Raw genomic sequence first — 23206 nt, 5'->3', positions numbered from 1 at the left:
AATATAGGCTAGCTTTCCTACAATTCTTGACTTTAAATGTGTTAAAATTTACATATTTTATATTGGAAAGTTTTCCATTTTCATCTGGAAAACCTAGAAAAGTCAAGGAATTTTAAAATTTATTTTCTGTATCAACCTTGTCAGTATTTTTATTTGATCGCTCTTTTTCGTAACTCCATTCTTTTTTCCAATACTAATTTATTTTTTGTTGGCTTGAATTTGCACCCAAAATTTTAGTATGCTACTAAGCCTTTTTTGCGTTGTTTTTAAAAATATAGGCTAGCTTTCCTACAATTCTTGACTTTAAATGTGTTAAAATTTACATATTTTATATTGGAAGGTTTTCCATTTTCATCTGGAAAACCTAGAAAAGTCAGGGAATTTTAAAATTTATTTTCTGTGACAACCCTTATTCAGTCATACTAGTTTCCTTTCAGAATGTAAAAATCTGACGAATTTGTTTGAGAGCAAAGAATTATTAAAAGCCAGAAGACATACCCCCTGTGGTATCCTTTGTTTCCATCGAACAAGACTTAACAGTCGGAGAAGCAGAAGGAATTTTGCGGTGGCTATTCGTGACTCCCCGCTCGGCAAGGTTCTTTGTTCGACGCGTAATACCGGTTCAAAGGCGCGTGCAAAAGGATTCTCTTCTCACCCTGTTCAAACAACGAAAGGACCGCGCGGTCAGTCGTAAACGTTCGGTTTAAGTGCCGTGAGTGCAAGTGCGAAAGTGGTGAATCCGTTCTTACATCAACCTCAACTCTCTCCTTCAAGTCTCGATCGTAGAATTGTCTTATTTGCGAATACTACAAAGAGAGTTCCGGTGAATTTAATTCTTGAAAGAAGCGTAAAAAAAAGTTCTTCCCTTTGAAAGTCGTTGAAATTGCAGAATTGAAATCTGTCAGTTAAGATATTTTCTTTAATGAATAGCAAATCTTACCACAAGACAGTTAGTTGACTGTTCGCTTATGCTGCATGATTAACTAAACGGTCGAATTCATAAATTATTATTGTTGTATGAGAATGTGCATACATCGCATGATAGCTTTTGAGGGTTAAAGCAATTTGAGGCATAATATTCTCCACGGTTACGATGTTTCATGCATTATTGATTACTTTATACAGGGTGTCCCGAAATTCAAGGGTAATATTATTGCAGTGTGAAACTTTATGAAAAATTAAGTTATAAAAGTATAAGATATTTTTTCTTCCGTCAAATGATTCTTTAAATATAATCGTTTAAAGTTTGACTAATTATAAGCGTTGGTTAAAAAGTCTGTCCATGTGACGTGCGTGTAATGGTATTAGATACTAAACAAAACATTGTTGTATATTATCACACGGTCGGATGACTTTTTAACCAACGTTTATAATTAATCAAACTTTAAACGTTCATACTTAAAAAATTACAGAAAACATAGCTTACACTTTTATTGCTTAATTTTTCACGAGTTTCACCTTGCAATAATATTACCTTTGAATTTCGGGACATCGACTATGTCGTTCATTTGCTGCGAACTCTCAAGTGTCGCATCTGTTGATTTAAGCAATAAGGAACACTGATGAGAACTCTCCAAAGCAAACGTTAATGAAAGCGAGCGATCGCTCTATCAGCGAGAAACCAGAGAAGCAAACAGGTCTCGTCTAGGAAACATGACGCATTTATGGGACGCGAGTGCATACAGAAGTTGAAAGATATTCCGTTCCATTGGAAGAGATGCGAATGGCCGTACGATATGTACGCGAGTGTAGCTTCCGAAACACAATGCAAATACAAAGTTGGCTAGCCTTGAAATATGGAGTTGAGAATACAATTTACTTATCTTTCTGTCTCTGTAACTCTCTAGAAAATTAATTGAAACTAAAATTCACTTTTTAACTAAAAATTAATAAAAGTATGATTTATTTAGTAACAACACTAACAATTTTGTAACAACTTTTTATTAATATGTAAATCTTCTACGCTTAAAGTGTCACTATTTTTAACATATCTTTCTATTATATTCATTATTTCGATATCTGTAAGATTTGAGAAATTTAATGATAAATTAAAGGCTGCATTACTAATTAGCGCCAAAGCGATGCGAGCGATTATGGTCGAACATCTTGCTGAAGCGGGTTTACGTTACATCGGACTAATCTCGCTTACGGTACCTGCAGACAGGACGGAAAATCGTGATGCGCGTAATAATCATCTCGCGTTGCCATCTGGGACGCGGCAGTTCGCGTTCGCGGTCCAGACAAACGTTACATGGAAAATTGCTCATCACGTATTTTACCGCTGGATCATCGTTCATTGCTTGTGCCTTTTTTTTAGCATGATCCTGTGGCCCGATCTTACATTCGCGAAGCTTAAACAGCTTAGGCTTCAGACATTAAACGTTAACTTGTCTTTAAAAGGAATATAAAGAACTCTATTTATTTGAGACAAATATTTTAAACAAATAATTTTATAAAAGAGTAAAACATATATGATAATCGATGTAATCATATTATAAGGTCTTTCTTTGACATATATTAAACAGATTGTAAATGAGAAGCAAAATTATTAGAGCAATGAAAAACTCTTTCTTTTGGGAAGAATTTAATTAACCCTTCATTCGCAATCTGGGCCCCCCTTTTTTGGCACAAACGAAATTTCACTCTCAAATTATACTTTCATTTTTGTTCATGTTTCAATTTTTATCAAATAAACATTTGAGTTAAAGCTATTTAGTGATGTAATAGAAATGTTGATAAATAAACTTGAATTTTTCTACATTTTTTTACAATATAGGACAGTAAAATCTAGAACTGGACAAAAAAGACACAGATTTCAAAAGAAGCAAAAAAAATATGATTGCAGGGTTGCCACAGACCTGGAAAATCGGGAAAAGCCAGGAAAATTGAAATTGATCATGGAAATCGGGAAAAATCAGGGGAAAATGTAAAATAGTCTAGAATTTCAAAATTTGCTCACAATTTCCTTAAACTGTTCCTATTCCAAATAATTGTTATAATTTTTTAAATATTATATCTGACGTTTATAGTTCAAAACTTGTGCACTTTAAACAATTTTAACAAAATAATTAAAATTTGAAAATAATTAAAATTTATAGTTTACTCAGTATTTTTATTTGATCCCTCTTTTTCATCGTAACTGCATTCTTTTCTTCAAAACTAATTTATTTTTTGCTGGCTTAAATTTGCACCCAAAATTTTACTATCTTACTAAGCTTTTTTTACGTTTTTAATAACTTTCCTACAATCCTTGAGTCTAAATATTAAAATTTACATATTTTATATTAGTCATGGAAAATTTTCCATTTTTATCTAGAAAACCTGGAAAAGTCAGGAAATTTTAAAATTCATTTTCTGTGGCAACCTTGGACTACAAAGGAAGGGTTTAAAAAGGTACGAAGCTTTGATAAACTTTTTATACACACATTTAGTTAATTTTTTGTATGTAAAAATAAAAAACGATCCTTATCAACTATCGTATCTTTTCGTATAACGATTATTATAGATAAAGATTTATCGTTGAAAACCGCGAATGCAATGGGCATAAAGGGAGAGGCACGTAATTCAACATTTCCTCGGGGCGTACGGATGCCCGAGGCCAGCGGCTAGGCGGAAATATAGCCGCAATAAAGACTAATGCATCGTGCGCGAGAAGAGAGGTACGTTTACAGCCGGGCCCTCTAACGTCACACCTCGCGCTTTGCGCAGGGGAGGTAACACTCCCGGCGGTGTCTACGTCCGTACTCGAGAGACCCGAAATGAACCCGGCGGCAGGATGCGGATGTACATGCTGATTTATATGATATAAAACCGAGAAAACACACGAGGGCTACACGGGGCGCGAAACCGTGCGAAATTGCAGGTGCAACGGCCGCTGCGTCGATGCACACGCACTTGCGAACGAGTCCGAGCACGTGCGTGTGATCGCGCATCTTGTAAAATATTTTATAACACATTGTAAATATTACTACACTCGAAAACGTGATCTTGCAGTAACGAAAATTAATCTATAAAGTATAAAAAATTAGCTAAAATAGACAAATTTCTAGCAACTACTACGTTATTGGATACGTATTGCATCTAATCATATAGATGACAGAGATAGAATTTAGATTTGTGCTGTAAATTCTATGCGTATGATACATAATTTTCTATCAAATATTAGGTGTTAAACTTAATTCCTACTGTTTTTCGTCTCCAAAATTGATTTGTTTCGAAGGGAAATATTTTAATCAAAGTATTATTAATAAAGTATTTTATTAATTAGTAATAAAGTAGAAAATGGAGGAAATTACTTTGATTAAGGTATTCGTTCATCTTCCCATCGAAACAAATCAATTTTGGAAACGAAAAACGGCAGGAATTAAGTTTAACACCTAATACAAAAAACAGCAATAATTCTAGCTGGAGCAACAAAATATTTTTTTGCGTGATATGCTTAGTCGCGTTATTAACCCTTACAATACAAGATACAATTTAGTGCCTCATCCGTCCAAACATGGTCACTACATGTAAAGAATTTTTTTTTAGAATTTATCTTAAAAATATGACAGTCGTGGAACAAACATTGTATTTCGAAGAATTTTAATGCAAATCTCTCTCATTCATTAATAACACTACAATAAAGTATAAAATAAGTTTGATCAATTTTACTGAATGGTAAAAATCTCTAAAATATTGTATTGTACAACTGTCATATTTTCAGAGTGAATTTTAAAAGAAAATTCTCTTCGTGTAAAATCCGTCCGTTTTTTTTTCATCTATTCAGAATGTTAAAAAAATCTCTAAAAATTCACCAACATACTTTCAACTTTTTAGATTAAAAAAATATTGAAACTTTATTTTAGAAAATAATAAAATATAGTATAATTGATAATTATCGAAAGACTCAAAGAAACTTGCACGAACAGAAATCGTTCGGTCATTAGTGATCCGACCTTATATAAGGTTAAACAAATGGAAATAACGAATACTGTTGGCTAATGAACAACCAGACGATGTCCCAACGATAGGCTCGCCGCAAAATGTAGGTACTTTCCGGAAGTCGAAACTGTAGATAATATTTTCCGCTCGCCGCATTTTTACATATTATTATACCTTTAATTAGGAGAGTTTGTACAAAAAAATTACATAAAATTCATAAGAATACCCTTTTCATAATTCATAACATGTTGCATAAAGAAATCAACTTTTTATAATTTTGATGAATAATGGAACAAGTATTTCTTTTTCTCTTCTCCTTGTCTTCTTTTTACATTAATTAAAATTTAAATAATCGTACTATGTTCGGGCAGTAAATTAAACAGAAACTCAAAACCGAAAATTCTCCAAAAGTAAAAAGCTAATGTAAATACGTCTGTCTAATTGCAGTTTTTGTTTAAATGCAAAAATGAACGTTCGTTGCTAGCTATGAAAATGAACAACTGTACGTAACGCTGAGCGTGCGGTGAAAGCGCGTTCCTTCGACGACGCATTTACAATTCTTATTCGTGTACTTGTCGTCGGCTCACGCAGAACCGATCACTCGTATACGCTTTTTTTGCGGCTTGCGGCGGTGCAGAATCGACGGTACCAAACGAGAACAACGAGAGAAGGCAAGCTTTCCTGAAATTCTCGCGCAGTACCGATCGCGCGATCGGCAGGCAGGCATGGGATTAGCATTGAATGCAATAACTTATCAAAGCTTGGAAACATGGCGCGGCAGAGCCGTTCGATGCATCTTGATTAATAACGGGGAAGCTGCTACCTTCGTACGCCGTTTCCATGCCATGGTTGTACGATAAATTACGACGCGGGCATGGAAACCATGAGGGGAGGCCAGACAACCTCTGAAGAAAATTGTGTTTCGAGTCGGAGTTGTCATTCAATATACTCGGTAAACGCAAATCTATGTTTTGCATGCGATGCTCTTTCTCATTAATTTCTTGGGTACGACGTTATACAAGTTGCCACACAATCACGGTACAAGCTTTTAATATACATTCTAAAGATTAACTCGAAAATCACGCGTGGATAATTCCAAAGGATAAAAATTATAAATTCCCTTACCGAAATTTAATACTGAAAGACAGAAAGACAGTAATCGATTATTTATTTTAAATATTAAAATAATTAATTATATAATTATTATTGTATTATTCGGTATTTTTAGTACTCCAAATAAGTAATGATTCTTTCAGTAATAAATTCGTATTAAATTGTGATAGAGAAGAAAAGAAGCTGTGCCGCGACGATTAAATTTTTTAAATTTAATAAAATCAAATTAAAAATAATTGCAAAATTTTTTACCACGTCAAAATATTAATTAAATTTCTGCCTCGTGTGCTACGCCTTGTTTTACATCTGGCAGCCAACGTCTGCCAGCGTTTACAGTAAAGTCGCAATTAATAGCGAACGCTTTAACGGGCCGCTAACAAAGTACCGGTGCATGTTAGCAAGCAAAGTGCTCGACTGGTGAAAAGTCGAGATCATAGTCGGTCGAGCGACCGTGGGTAGGTCACAGGAGCGGCTCTCAGGCTTTCAGAGACGCGCACATCGTTGCTCCGCGAACCGACATGCGTGCTCCGTCTGGAACACGCAATTACCTTATGCTCGTGTGCGCGTGCACACGCGAGCGTTTATCGAGCTATCGGGGTTGTACAAATACCGCGAGAAAAATCCCCTGAAAGGAATGAAGGGAGGAGAGAAAAAGAGAGAACCGCGTCTAATTGTAGCCGCACGCGATACGGTGCGGCTTCTTTGACAAATGACCGAATTAGAAATAAAAAGGCAGAATATTGTAATTTCTCTCTCTCTCTCTCTCTCTCTCTCTAGGTCTGTATTTCTTAAGTCAAATATATCGTTACGCATGTTAATAATTCGGTTTTTCTCTTTTTTTTTTCATCTCTTTTTTCCGCACTCGAGCAGTAATGTTCGCGTTAGCGTACGAGCGCGTATCTATCTACACGTTTGCGTGTGAGATTCGAATCTGATGATTTCACAGGCGATCCGATGACGCCACGTCGTCGGCATTGTAGGCTTGCTGTACGTAAGGTAATTGGTAATTAACGTACGTATACAGGCCGTAACCATGCGACGTAATGAGTACAAGGCGCGCGGGTAATTCGCAATTGTAAATAATAATCAATGCCAATGCAGACAGGCCGAAGAAGGGGAGAACGCGAACGATGCCATTTGATATCTCGGTTTAGGATTCATTGGAGATGCAAGGGATGTTGCAAGACTCTCTGGAGAACTTACAAAATACATTCTATAATTCTACACGGTAAACAAGAAAATGTTAATTTCAACATTTTTTACACGTCCCAGGAGATCCACTCTAAATTTTAAGTTAAAGTAACTCATTCGTCTTGTGTTATTTATTAACGAACTAATAATGTTGAATAATTGACACAGTACTTTAAGGGTGATTTAAAACTAACATATAAAATAAGTAGAGTACATAGAAGAGTAGTTGCGGTAACTCGTAAGAAAATGTTAATAAAACATTTTTGTTCGTATATAATGTGAATGAAAAAATTCTTAGATGTTAAATTGACTTTGAGATATATAGATTAATTGAAACAATTGTGTTAAAAACACTCAAAATAATATTCCATGTTTAATTGACATAAGCAATTGTTAAGTTAGAAAGGTGATATGAATCTAACACATCAAAATGTTACAAAAATAATAACATATCAGTTGTATGTTTATTTTACATTGAAGTAATAATCAAAATATGGTAACACAAGAAAAATTCTACATATGGACGTACGATTTTTTACTGTGTGTATATCGTATGTTCGTATTATTCATTAATTCAAAAATGCAACTGTAATTTTCTCCACAATGTTCCATTTTGTTGTAATTTATTTTGTTATTATTATGAGATATTGAATCTACATTTATTCGAATGCGAAATGTACATAGAAATGCAAATAGAAACGTATTGTCTTGAAATGAACAAAAGGAAACGCAACATTACAATTAAATGTACTTTTGTATGATTGTAAATGTTTGATGAAAGCGTATTATAATTTTTTAAGTAAAAACGAAGTTTTCATATCCGTATCTGGCTAAAATTTTAGATTTTAGATTTCAATAAAACTTGTTCTTTTCGCATATAAAATCGTGGGTGGGCACGTTTAAAAATTTTGTTGCAAGTAAATTTCTGGAGTTTACGCGATAAGGGAAACCTGCCTCCATTTAGACTTAAAAAATTGCTATCGCATCCACTTTACCTCCGCTTCAAAAATTGCTTCACCTCCACGGAAATGAAATAAAAATAAGGCAACGCGACGCGACGGGTCGAGAGTTGCACATCAATTTTGCGAACTGGAATATCCGAGTCCGTTCGTTCCGCTTGCAAGTATGGAACATTACGATCCATAAACCGCCATGAACAGCGATGACGACGACGTCTACGCGTGATCCTTCTGTACGATAAACACGGCAGCCCGTCTACCTCTCTCCTTCTAGCATCTGAAACAGCCAATATCCGAGAGCAGGATATCGTGGGTTCTTTTTCCCGTCGATCGCGGCTCCAATGATCGGAATAAATACACGGCGATCGGTCCGGTTGCCTATCGTCTAACTAACAATTTGGTGCGTGGCGCAGGAACAACGAACGACTATACCTATAACCCTCGCCTTAGGAAGATCGAGATTATTCCTTCGGAAATTCACTCGAACGTGTTCCAATCGAACGATGTAACCGCGTCGGTGAACAGACGTCGTTCTACCGCCAGGCTAAACTGAGCGAACGAAACTTGGCGATCTACATACACTGAAAAAAAATATAGTCAATTTTAATAAATATTTAGTTGAATATATATACTGCCAACTAAATATTTATTAAATATAAAGATATATTTATTTGATACAAGAAACATTAATTCGATTTAACAATCTTTTTTTTTACTGAACAAATATTTATTTACGGTAAGTAAATATTTAGTTGGCAGTATATTGAACTAAATATTTATTAAAATTGACTATATTTTTTTCTCAGTGTACGTAAGAATCTCGTGAACTACGGAATACTGCAAAAACATGCATTAAAAGCATTCAATTAAATATAATAAATACGATAAAGACTTCCTAAATCCAAATAGTAAATTGATAGTTAATAAAGGGCGTCGTCGTTTAATGATTAACAATATTTTTATTACATTTGCGCACTAGTTTGCCACTCTTATAACGTCCTTTATTAACCATTCGCCAAATTAAAAACTATGTTTATAATAAGAAAATTTATTGGTACTATCTGATGCAATTAAAATTTTTAATTTAATTAAAACTTTTTACATTTATATATGATGATAATGAGATTAATATTAAAAAATGTTAATATCATAATCGTTGTATCAAATATTTCATTCAATGATTTAATCTCCAAATTAATTTTCATTAAATAAATAAAGCTTGAAATATTTATTTTTTCCAACATAGAAAAATACGATAGTACATATTTACGCACAAGCAAAAGCACGTAGGATCGTATATAACTTTCTCATAAGGATTGACAAGCTGCGAAGCCGCTCACAGAGAACTAGTTTATAGATTTTTTCGTAGACTGTTATGTTTGCGTCGCCATAACGCTGGTATGCATAGTGAGAATCTATCGGTAGCGATGAGAGAACCGGATTGGACGAATCGGATTAAAGTGACAAATTCGAGTCTTGAAGAAAACTTAGCGATTGGTGACAGCAATTGCTCTCCAATGACTGACAAATTTATGGCAGAATGAATCCAAGTATGAATCAAGAAACAAATTTTAAATTCCAATTTATTCTCCAATCCCGTTTGTCCACTATTATGTCAAAATTATTCATAGGCCGAACTGGAATCTATAATATTCTTTTACTATAATATTTCTATAAAAATATGTTATAAAGTAAACATCATAGTGAACTGAAAAATACACTAAATTTTAATAAATCATTTGTTTGAATACTACTAACTAAATATTTACAAAATATTTATTAAAGCTGTATTTATCTGGTACAAGAACTATTAATGTAATTTAACCATCATTTCTTTTTAATGAGTAAATATTTACTGTAAGTAAATGTTTAGTTAACGTTATATTTAAATAAATATTAAAATTTAGACCATTTTTTTCTTAATGTGCATCATCTTTTTTCTACTCGTACGAATGTTCGAATGCAGCTCGCGGTAAAAACCGTCGTTTCTAAATCGATGGATAGCGTGCGGTTACGCGTTCGTGCGTGCCGACTGGTTTGACAGAACGCGCGAACATGCGTGTGAACGTCGACGATCATGCATAATGTGCAACGGATTGTATGAGTGTATACGTGTGGTTTTTTCTTTTAATAAGTGTATAATCAAATCTCAGTTTTTAATTTTAATAAAGATTTTAATGAGGACAAAGACTATTAGAGAATTAATTTGTGTTGGGCTTTGTTAGACAATTCATCATTCATCTAGAAAAAGAACTAATTAAGTCTCAACTACAGCTATGAAAATTACACTTAAGTTCTAAAGCGTCTTGTTTGAAGTGCGGAATGCAAGTGAACGTCCGCTTTATGGCGATTGATAGAGGAAGGTTCAAAGTTGTTTTACCTACAATTTAGAATTAGAAATGTTCAAACCAAATTCATCAAAAATCGATTTTTAAAAAACTCGATTTGAAATAGATCTTTTGTTGAAAAAGAAGCGATTATTTACAAAAAGATCAGTTCAAAATGGTCCCTTATTTTGCTTAAAAAAATTATTCTTTTGCAAAAGAAAATCGTTTTGAAATTGTCTTCCGGTTAGAGAATCGATTTTTTGAAAGAATCGAAACATCCCTATTTAGAATCTCATAATATCATACAATCGTCACATAATAGCATTCAATCGTACAGATGGTATAATAGTCTAAAAATTTTCCTTCGGGGGTCCAAATGACCCGTTGCTATAGCCGGGAGTTAACCATACTGATTCAATTCTAGTTAATAAAAGATTTACTTCGATTTCAAGGCTTGCAAAAACCGAAGAACGTGAAACTATTCTGTATGTTAATTGCGCGATGAGATGGAACTACCGCACGGATAATCGAGTGAAATCGTAGGCTCGCGCGTTCGCCATTCGATACGCATCGGCCTGTAAATCAGTTTAATTCGCGTGCGACTCAATACAATGTCTCGGACGCGAGTTTCCGGACGGATTGCGCTTCCCCGGCGCCTCCTTCGACGAATGATTCGCCGCAATAGCTCCGGATAGGAGGTCTAGGAGGAAGAAGGAGGAAGAGAGAGAATAATCGCGCGCAATTACAGTACGCGCGCGCGGCGATCGCGTCGATAATCATTCGGAGATGAGATCGCCTGGTAAGATGCATCGCGAACTCGGCCGCGCACGGGGAATATTTTATTCGGGCGCAAGCCGTGTAATTATTCCCGCGTAGGGAGAGAGAGAGTATCCCACCCGGCGCATCTCGATGCCCTATCCCGATGCCTTTTCACGTTCCGCGGTTATACAGCCGCCGCGTGGTATGTATCGTGGACAAATTGAATGCTCTTCGATAAGCGAATGATTAAAATTATTTTCCAAGGGCCATTTTATACAATGGAATTGATTATAATTATTTTGCAAGGGCCATTTTACAATTTTATCGGCGACGTATCTCTCAAGATAAGAATGTTATTTAAAAATTTCAAGTAATTCCGAAGATCGATTACCATCTCGATATCTTTAGAGCGCAGGCATATTTAACTTTAGCTCCAGAGCTTAAATGCGAGGCTCTAGGTAAGATTTCAGATGCATCGTGTGTGTTCTCTGCATTTCAGCTCTGAAGCAAAATTTTATCCATATTGAATTTTTTGCGTCGACGGCATTACGGTTTGGCTACGGAGCTAAAGTTGAATATGCCTGCTTTAAGTGGCGTCTACAATGAGATTTTGAGATGTAAAACTCAAGCTTTAAACCGTAAGAAATTGACCATCATCGATTTCAGTCGATTGTTCTCCTCACATTCGATTTTGATTGGTCAATTTCTTACAACTTAAGGCTTAAAACTTAAGTTTTCCGCCTTAAAATTTTATTGTACACTTTTAGAACTTAAAGAGATATTTGATATTTAGCGAAATCAAGAATTAAGAATTCTAGTGTAGTTCAATGCAGGAATAAAAAAAGCAGACATTTAATAAAGTCCGCTTTAAATTAAAATCTGTGGGATTTGCAAAAGAAAGTGGAAAAAAGTCGACAACGACTGTGTAATTAATTTAAATTGATACTCGTTGACTGCATATCGTTTACGTAGTCTTTGAACAACTCTGATGTTTGCAAATTAATGCAGTATAGAAGAAAATATCACGGTGACAACGACGTTTTTATTATAACGCGTTTGAAGACCCTGGCAACCTCCACGTAGGCGGAAATCAATTCATTCGGTGTCAGCGTACCTTTCTTTGACGAGTCATTCGAGGATGAAGCTACTGTACGTATACGCATCACCTCCCAAGCGTCATTGCGAGATTTCATTGAGAGACGCGTGGATAATTATTTGCACAAATCAATTCTGTCCTTTGTTGCGCTCAAGACTCTTAAAACTTCAGAGACCCGCACGTTCCTAAATCCTTGAATTAATCGACGTCGGATGATCGTCAGCCTATCGCTTCCGTCCAGCTCGACCCGCTCGAAGTTGCGCCGTCACGGGGCAGATCCGAGGCGATAATCAGCCGCGCTCATCACATCTCCGACTTCCGCGTCTTCGCGGCAGCCGGCGATCGGATCTCCCGGCGATCTCCTTCGCGATTTAACGGGCTCTCGCGCGGTCCATTCAAGTCAATCGTCTCGTTGCCATCGATCTTCTCCGTGCCCGACCGCGGGCGAAGGCGCACATAACGGTCGGTGCGGCCGTGAACGAAGGCGACCGCGGGCTTAGTGAACTGCTCTTCCCGGCGGGAGCGCAATTAAATGATCGATTTATGATCCCCGCCAATCGTTACACACCGGATATCTGTCCGGGTCCGGCTCGCTAATGATGTAGGTACGAAGGTATTGGGATCGTCGCGTGCTTACGCTTGGCTTATGCACGCCCGCGAGATAGAGCATCTACCAGATACACTCTTACGCCGCTTAGGTACGTACTCATGCGATACGCATTGCCCGTAGAACGGGCACCAGCTGTGCGTTTATTAACGACCACCACCGCGCTGCATCGCGTCCGAGCGTATACATGCGGACACGCGAGTACGCGTGAATGTGTCTATTGTGCGCCACCACCGATTACTTTGCCCTCCATAGACGATAGAGCGAACAATTCTACCTACTACCTTGCAGCCGTTGCAAACTATCAAGTTCGGAGACCGGTTTGCACCTGCTAGGTAGTCTAAAATAGACTTTCGGATGAAGAATTTATCTGGATCAGGAATTTTAATATATTTTGAACAGTATATTTTCTTAAATAACGAATTCAAGGCTTTTTTAACGAGCAATAATAGTTTATTAATAAGTATCATATGAAAATATCATGTATATGTACTATTATGACAATCAAACGTTTCGAACTTACAAAGTCTTCATCAGTGATTTCCGCAAACCACCTAACCTATATAATCCCTAGTTTATAACATTGTCATCAATCATTATTTAACTTCTACCTACTCCAATAAATAATCTTACAAAATTATTTCCGCTCGCCACTAAACTTATGTAATTATACTTAATCTTCATGTCGGTATTAATAATCGGTGTGGTTGTCCAAATCAACATGTCATGCAGTATTACATATTTGAATAAAATCGTAGTATGCAACTAATTCATCGGTATTTCTCTTCCAGGAGTCAGTAAAATCCGAATTCATCAATTCAATTATTCAACACCGAGATCTCGTCAGATTGTCCTAATGTATTGGCAATTTACATAGAACAATTATATAAATAGAAATCCAAAATTTATCATTATTACAATAGATTAATGTTGCTTATCCGGTAATTTAAATAATACTCTAGAGTAGAGAGTATTATTACTTGAACTAATATTACATATAAATCAGAAAATCACGTTTAAAATGCTCAATTGTCGACGTTTGGATTATAATTCATCAAAACGCAGCTATGTACGAGGATATATTACGAGTCCAAATAATAACTAATTCTGGAATTTATTTACTGAATAATATAGCTAATTATTCTTGCTTAGTATTATTTGCGACTAGTTTGAAATAATCATAATTCGTATTAGGTCGAGAATTAATAAATTAAGAGAAATAAATTTATTTTTGGTCAAAGCAAATCTGCAATTATTAATATCCTTCTAATAATAAGATGCTTAACATCAAAATTATTAAGTTACTTGTCAATTAAATATGTGATATTACTTTTATGCACTTCAAAACCAAAAAAGCGCGGTTTGCAGAATTGAATATGTATATAAATTCACTCCGAGAAATATTTAAACACCAAGGTCCGCTTTGACTGAAAATAAATTTATTTTTCTTAATTGAGTTAAAATAAATATTTCAAGACATTCTGAACAGCAGGATACTTCACGATGGCTAATTAACATTTCAGTTACATGCTAGAATTAATCATTATTTTAATACAGGTTATATGTAATAAAATCAGATTTCCCAATTTCCTAATCAGCCATCATATCCGCAGGAAGTTGAAATTAACCAAATTGCTAGAATTGCGCGAATGTAATTTGCATCGCTCGAATTCGTGGCTCGCTTTCCGTCACCATTGTGAACGAGCGTGCTGCAACGCTTATGCGTGCGCTCGGTAAATGAGAGCGATACTCTGGTTCACCAGCACATACGCGTGCCTGTCTATCGGTAGGCATTGGATGCTTACCGATTCGTAGCGGGCATCTTACACCGTGAAAACCGGATTCAGATACTTGAACGAGCACGGCTAATGAGAAACTCTCTTTTACAAGATGTCTTCTCCGTGCAAGCTACTCCAAGAATCTGCTGGCTCCTACCAAGAACATAATTCACGAAAAGGGAATCGCCTCTTATTAGATGTCGGCTCGGAACATCCTGCGAATTGCTCTGATATATTTTAAACGCTAGTTTAAAGTAGGCTATTAGGAGACTGTTTTTATCATTTCAAATGTAGGAAATAATGGTCCCGCTAAAAGAATTAGATATTATTTATAGAAAAGTGAGAGTTTATTCATCTTGTAAAACCGTCTTAAACAAAACGACTAAAATTCAAAGAATTATTCAATAATTATTAAAAATTATTTGTTTTCTAACGGCAAAAATAACATTGTATAAAATATTGTTTTGTATGGATATTGTTTCTTTTTTAATAACTGTATTCTTTCCAAATCTTTAAATATACAAGTCCATTAAAAACTCTCAATAAAAAAAACACTATATGATTAAAATCTTCATTTTTAAAAATTATTGTCATAATAAGCTACTTAACTTGCTTCCATTTAACATTTGTTTGGTTTCTACTTATTTTTTTTAGAAAATTGTGATTAAATTTATATTCATAATGTTCTCAAATACGAAAATCGGAAAACATTCAATAATATCCCAGTAAATAAGCTGACATTATTTATTACTGCATTATTTTTATGTTAAAATAACGACAAATAACGTCAGCTTATTTACTGGCATATTATCGATTTTCGTATTTAATCACAATTTTCTAAAAAAAAATTAAGTACTCGTATACAATATATTTTGTTAATAATAGTGATTTTAATTATGGTTTAAAAACAGGTGATCGTTTACGTAAAATAAAAATCAGGTGACTATTTCCAGGTTGTTTGTGCATTTTACCTGATAGTGCGAAATATAGTCAGAAAAATTTAGTAACAATTAACGAGTGTACGATCGGTCTCGCGATACAGTCCTGCGATAAAGTCATTGTCACGTCATGCCACGTGAGTTTCCTCAGGTGTATGTTAGTACACGTGAAGGGAAGCGGGAAATAGTCTCACAGCGAAACACAACCCACCTTCCTGTTTTCTTTAAAGCTACCATTGAGCGCCAGCATGGACGGTAAACCAGTTTTAAACGCGTATGCACCATCGTACGATATGCGTTTCCCAATATGCTCTTCACCATCTTGCACGACCGTGGAAACCATCGTTGCGAACATTCCATTGTAAAAAATAATAAAAAAGCCCATCAGAGCTTACCGAGTCGTAAGAAACGCTTACATGTAATTTAATAAAATTAAAATTCAGAATATTTATTTTAATAATTCTCTAATTGTTCGTTTTTTTTTGGTTTTTTTCTTTTGAATTACATAGTAAATCTGACAATTTGATGAACGATGTGATTCTACTTTTGACGCAATGTACTTGACTCCGGTTTTAATTTATGTAAGTTATTATTTTATTATTGTATAAGTTAATATTTTTGATAATCATTTGGCTATACTTTACATAGCTAATTTGGCATTTGGATAAAGAAGAATGAGCTAAATTGTCGGGGATCACCATTTTGTAATTTGTTAATTATGTAATTAGATTTATATGTTATATTGATAAGGACCCAAATTGAAGGGTTGAAATGCATATATTGATTTTGTTACATTCACACGAAAATAAAGTATTTTCTGTGCATCCGAATAGCTGATGTAGGCTCTGATGAGCTTTTTTATTATTTTTTACTGATAGATTCTTTCGAGCCTCATTTTACATATTTATTTTCCGTTGTAAAGTCAGAGGAAAATAGAGCCCGATAAAAATGAAGATTACACACGCTAACACAAATAGTATATTTAATTACTATTATATTAAAAGCTAATTTCACAATTGCATTAAAAATATTATTAAGAAGAGAAAGAAACAGAGATAAGATTTTTCTTTCTTTAATTTAAATTAAGTGTAAATAGGAATATTCTAATATATGTAATTATTATTAGAGATATAACAAATTTTAATTGAAGATATTATATTAGCATATCATTTAATTATATTGAATATTATACCAATATGTTAAATTAAATAAATAATATATAATGCGAAAGTGAGTTATTTTTTGGAGTCAAGATTATGTTAATTGACATTTAAGTACGGTTGCTCTGTATAATTCTCTTTTATAATAATTTTCCGTAAATGAATTTAAGCTCCCGTATCTACCAATCGGATAGATGTTGGTTCTTATTGTGTTGGATCTTATTGTTCTTTGCAATTCTCGCGGAATTATACGCCTGACCTGAATTCACGACTTGCGTTTAAATCGTGATGAAACTCATCGTAATGAGACGCCGCGATACGATGCAATGAACCACTACCGTGGTACGATGCCGAGACAAAATGGATTACTCGCAATGTCATAATCCAGAACGTTTTACAGGAAGATATTTATAAATTGAACAAATTGTCGAGAAGCTACAATGATATGCTACAAAGATAGAATATACCCAGAAAGGAAACTGCACTGCAATTCCACTGCTGTAAATTAAAGTATAACAATATCAAATAATATATTAGGATAAACGACGAAAATAGCAGTGAATGTGAGTCGAAAAAGATCAAAAAATTAACTATGCAGTAAAACAAGATCGATGGTGCAAAATATGCCTAATCCATTTTCGAATACAAAAATGATTCCAGTACTCTACAATAAAACAAAAAAAAATCAGCTAAAAGGAATAGACGATATTTCAACTTTCCTAGCTAAAGGTGATTAAAAATTGAAACGTACGTTGTAATGACAAATACATAGTCAATTTTTTGTTATAATAATATTTTTAATACTCTGAGAAAATAGAAAGCTCTCCTTGTAGAAATATTTCTACAAAGAAATTGACTTTGTCAGTACAACGTACGTTTTGGTTAATTTTCTATCCATCTTTAGTGAGGAAAATTAGAAATATCGCAGTATTAGATCCTAATACTTTTGCACAATTTCGCAACGTGTGTAATCGATCTTGAAAAGCACGAGGGGGACTTCAAAGTTATGAAGATTCGCTGGCGAATTTGCTCTGCGGCGGACCCTGTGGGGCACCACGAGCTCGGCGATTAAGCGCAATTACGCTTCCTCCGGCTATCTGCCGGCCGGGCAGCGTTTTCGTCGTCGGCGAGGATAGGATACGGCACGGAGTAACCGCGAGTTTATGGCCTCGTTCGTCCGGTGCGAATCCGCCGGCGTGGCGCGGCGGGATCCGGCATAATAAAGCCGAGGATCGCGCGCGATGGATCTCTTCGTTTTTCTCGTTTATCCTCCGCTTTCTCGGCGGACGGAAGCATTCGTTCAGCGGACGTCGCATGAGAGAGGAAAAGGCTCGCGAAGAAAATCTCACGCGGAAACCAATGATATCATGATCATCGAATGCCGGATGAATCTCCACAAGCCAGCTGTTTTGTCGGCGACGGGAAGCGCTTGACGGCGAGACAAAAGCAGGAACCTGGTCTTTCTCGCGTCTCAATCTGAATTGGTCGCGCTTGAACGCGCGAAACGACAACGGCCTTAGGGCTATCCTTTTTTCTCGCGACTACCGCAGCATATTTTTCACTTAACCGACGATAGTCGATCATTAGAATCTTATGAAAAATCATGCAAAGACCGTTTTATGCGAAGATTCAACCGTCACGTAGGTGTGCTCTTTCGCACCTCCTTTTGCAGTCCAGTAAGAAATAAATACAGTTTAAAAAGTACCAAAAGTACTTTAAATTGCATGTAAAGTCTGGCTAGAAAATAATAGAAATCAAATCAAGCCTCACAATAAAGTCCGTTGTATCGATGAAGCGTGGAGGGAAGTTGAGTCAGACATTTAAGTGCAGGGCATCATAAGAAATCGAATTTCTATACACATCCACGCGCACACATATATTAGCAATATTATTTTTGATTGTAGAAAAATCGAGGTTTATTCTTTGAGTACACTGAAAGAAAAAATATTGTAATTACTATAATCTAAATATATGTAAGTTATAATCATTTTTTGGAACAACTGTAGATTGCTGTATACTTATAGTTGCTTTAACCATGCAAATATTAAGTTAATTGTTATTGTATTAATAATAGTACTTACATACGCTGCTTAAAAATCTTTATCCTTTTCTAAAAATTTTTTTTTTTTTTTAAACATATTTTTTAGTTATTATTATCACAGGAATAGTAACTAAATTTTACAGGAATAGTAAGTAAATTTAAGAAAATAATTATATTTATTATAATTGTGATTGCATTTATTATAAATAAAAATGTTTATTTTATTTATTATATTTATCTTGATATTTCATTATATTAATATTTGAAATTATAATTTATAGTATAATTTTTTCATATTTGAGAAAATTATATATAGGGTGTCCCGAAAGTTTTTGCCAATCGCTTTTGTGTAGATGGAGCGGATTAAATTGAGTCGAAAAGTCCTCTACCATTTTGCAATTTTCGCAATAGTTAATAAGATATTAATTACTAAAAATTGTTAAATATTGGTCTTGAATAATTTTTTACTCAAATACTATCAACTTTACAGAAAAACTGCAAGAGACAAAAATCATTTATTTTCTTCTCATAAATCATTTTTTCAGAATTTTTTATCAACTTTTTAGTACTGCATTTTCTTATTTTTACCAACGTGAGAAAATATGGTATTAAAAAATTCTGAAAAAATTCTCAGAACTTTATGAAAAGAAAATAAATGATTTTTGCCTCTTCAGCTTTTCTATAAAGTTAGTATTTGAGTAAATAGTATTTGAGTAAAAAATTATTCAAGACTAATATTTAACAATTTTTAGTAATTAATATCTTGTTAACTATTGCGAAAATTTCAAAATGATAGAGGACTTTTCGACTCAGTTTAGTCCATTCTATGTACATAAAAGCGATTGGCAAAAATTTTGGGGACACCCTATATATTGTTGTTATTAGTATTATTATTATTATAGCAATAATAACCATAAAAATGAAGCTAACCATAATTATTTTACCATGCAATTACAGTCACAAATACCAAACAATTTTCTCTCATTGTCAGTGTAAATTTCGCTTTTCGCATTAAGTATTATAAAACAACAAAGTCTTTCAAGCTCTTAGACATTCTTTTGGAAATTTCTTTCAGATTACTGCTTTGAATTATATTAATATAATAGTGAAAGTTCTTTCTACACCAAAACGAGCGTCACGCCCGGCATTCCCGGCAATTCCGTCCGCAAAAGTGAGAACCGCAAATTTTCTCGCGAATAGACCTCAAAAACCACGGATGAGCGCCACTCTCTGGATCGGTGCCGCGACGGGCTTTCGCGGTCGTAAAATTCTACGCGTCATATGCGAGCGTGCGAGCGGTTACCGATTCGCCACGGTTTGCAGATCGCGTGGACGAGACCCGCGACCACAACTTCGACGGATCTTTCATAACGAAAAGAGCTGGGATCAACGACATCTTCTCGCGCTTCAACTCCGTGATGCAAACTTCAGCTGCAGGGATCCTTGGATGATAACGATTCTTTGTACAATTAAATCTAGTCTGAACTGTAAAATGAATTAGACAGAATTCTATTGATTCATAGTAATCTTAGCTTACGGATCTGATAATAGAAGCAACTAGTAACTTGGCAATTCATATATTTCCTTTGTTTTAGAAATCCTCTAACAAATTATTTAGCTACAAGCGATTTTATAAAAATTCTGCGAGAGGAAAAAATGTATGTTTTCTTTAAATTCTTTGGAATGGAATCTCATTCTAAAGAGTGAAAATTGAGCCAGTCTTAAAAAAGTTCAATTTTCAATCTTTTAGTAAGCTTTCACCTTTCAAAATAAGATTTACTCTATAAAAGTTTTAGAGTACTGTCTCCCTGTATACTGTCTTATTTTGTAATCTTAATTAAAGTTATAGAGTGAGATAGTATTATACATATATATATATATATACATACATACATATATATATACATACATATATATACTATAGAGAGAAGACAATATAATATATTGTCTTCTCTCTATATATATTATATACTCTTTAAAACTTTTAAAGTGACTTCATGGTTTCCAGCAGTTCTTGAATATCCTTGGATCCTGGAATTATACTGGAATTTTATGTATTCTGAAAAAAAATCCTTAAAAAAAACCCTTGAAATGTCAGGGCTGGCCTGGAATTTATCATTCTTTCATTCTAAAAAAAAGTCTGAGCATGAAAAAAAGGAAAAGTTGTGTATGGGCATAAATCCTTTTTTAAAGGTACAATTAATTACCAATAAAAGAACTTGTCTAATTTAATGTCTAAAATAGAACATGGTAAAAAAAATCGTTTGGGTTGACGAAACGTTCATTTGATATTTATTTATAAGGCAATAAATAATATTGTTCCCATAATTTGTTAGCGTTTTAATTCATTCGTATAGAATTCTAATGTAACTTGAATATAAAGCGTATAGTATTGCATGAATCAATGGAAATTAATTAAATAATGAAAATTAATCGATGGATAAATCCTGAAAAAAACCAGGATTTTTACCTAGAATGTTTTACCTGGAATTATCCTTGAATTGACTAACTAGATTTTGCTGGACATTAGGACTTGTCACTCTAAAAAATAAAATCTCATTCTTAAGGATTGAAAATTGAATCTTTTTCAAGACTGGCTTAATTTTCATTCTTAAAGTGAGATTTCACTCCAAAGCATTTAAAGAGTTTTCTCTCTCGTGGATTTTAACAAAATTGTTCGTGGCCAAACTGTTACGGAGAGCCTCTAGTTTATTCTAAAATTAACTTCGTTCGCTGTGAATAATTAGAAATTGTCATTGTTAAGGCATACATGTGCATTACAATACTACTCATGAGTGCGAACTTCGTAAAAGTTTGAGAGTCCTTCGCTACGCAGACATGAGTCACTCGTTTGTACCACCTACATCGCGCGTCGTCAAAGATAACACCGGTCTCCGCGATTCTTTCGCGAGGCGTATGCTGTTCATCCTTGATTTGAAGCCCAAAGATGAAAGCCACGCATTACACGCGATGATCTCTCGACAAGATAAGAGATGCATCCTATTCTTTAGAGCGTCATACATCCCTCATGATGTATGCGTTTCGCCGGTGGGTGCCCAAGAGTGCTCTCCACGGTAATACGCCCTGCCAACGGAAGACAGTCAGAACTCGAGGCTATCGTGGAAGATTGCAGTCTTTATTAGCCGCGGAATAACCGACATTTTGCGAGTTTCCTTTTTTCGACCGACCGACCGGACAAAGCAGATAGAAGTCCCGCGGCAATACTACAGCTTCCAAGCAACAGCGTAGAATCCACAAAAATGCGTAAATAACTCTACTTGTCTTTGTTATTCTCAAGTTGCTTTTCCCTCTACCAACTCTACATTCTTGTTATTTATCGTGCATATAAAAAACAGACAATTTATCCGTCCCAAAATTATTTATAATGTTAACCTACATTACGCGATGACCTGTTTGTTGAAATCTCTATACCGACAATTTACGTCACAAAAGCTCAAGCGCTCCGAGATAATGTAATGGAGAATGCATTCCGCCAGAAATGGCATCCTAATTTAATTATACGTACAACGTGCATATACAAGTTGGAAACGCACAACAAATATTTCGCGTGCGTTCAGCGAAATGTTAATTGAAGCGAACGTTGTTAAACTATTGCAAGTAAAGGTGTTTGATTCTGCAATTATTCTAACGAAAAATGCTTTAATTCAACGTGAATCAGATTTATATGCTTCTACAATCTCAATTTCTCTCGTATTATTTTAATCAATGTTAGAATTACGAATCCATTTTTAAGCCAAACGCATGTAAATCAATACTCGTTCCAAGCAAAAGCAGCACGAGCTATTGTCTAAACAACAATGTGATTGTTATCGACATTCGATATACCAAACGCAATCATACTGGGTCAATAGGATATCAATGTATGTCGACTAAACCGTTTCGAAATATGTATAACGTGTATTCTCGTTTGTATCATACGCAGAATTGTGCTTTGATGTATTTAATTTTAAAATTCTCCGAACAGGCCGATGTTTATTCAAAATTGTGAGAAGGCTTGAGATAAAAGTGCAAATATTATTTACGCTTCTGTGATAACCGGGCGGTTATCCATTTTATGGCGTGAATATATCACGACAGACTCTCCCACGCGAGCGCGAGTGCTCGTCACCCGAGTCCGACGAATCCCGGCATAACGACGAACTCTCGATATCGATAAAATGATAATTCCGCTGTTCGTCGACCGGAAGGCAACGGCGCGCCGGTTGGCGAAGCATCGTGAGAGAAAGAGCTCACGACTTCGCCACGGCTCTTTTCGAGAGGGTAACACTTGAGGAACGGTACATAGCCGAAGGG

At 35.0% G+C, this 23206-nt stretch overlaps 2 protein-coding genes across 3 annotated transcripts in view; one reads left to right on the top strand and one right to left on the bottom strand.

Annotated features, from left to right (window-relative positions):
* The window catches only part of Cad99C (cadherin 99C), a 160034-nt gene that overhangs the window by 83226 nt on the left and 53602 nt on the right, over positions 1 to 23206 (bottom strand). The gene's annotated exons all lie outside the window — the stretch shown is intronic.
* The window catches only part of LOC108757530 (uncharacterized protein C15orf61 homolog), a 30022-nt gene continuing 17051 nt past the window's right edge, over positions 10236 to 23206 (top strand). Inside the window, exon 1 of the mRNA XM_018501978.1 lies at positions 10236 to 10300. Coding sequence (XP_018357480.1) covers positions 10271 to 10300 — 30 coding nt within the window. The 5' untranslated portion in view covers positions 10236 to 10270. The remainder of the gene's footprint in view (positions 10301 to 23206) is intronic.

Source organism: Trachymyrmex cornetzi, unplaced genomic scaffold (genome assembly GCF_001594075.2).
Source record: "Trachymyrmex cornetzi isolate Tcor2-1 unplaced genomic scaffold, Tcor1.1 scaffold146, whole genome shotgun sequence".
Classification (NCBI taxonomy): Eukaryota; Metazoa; Arthropoda; class Insecta; order Hymenoptera; family Formicidae; genus Trachymyrmex; species Trachymyrmex cornetzi.
The sequence above is the reverse complement of the archived record's forward strand: the minus strand, read 5'-3'. Positions and strand labels throughout refer to the sequence as shown.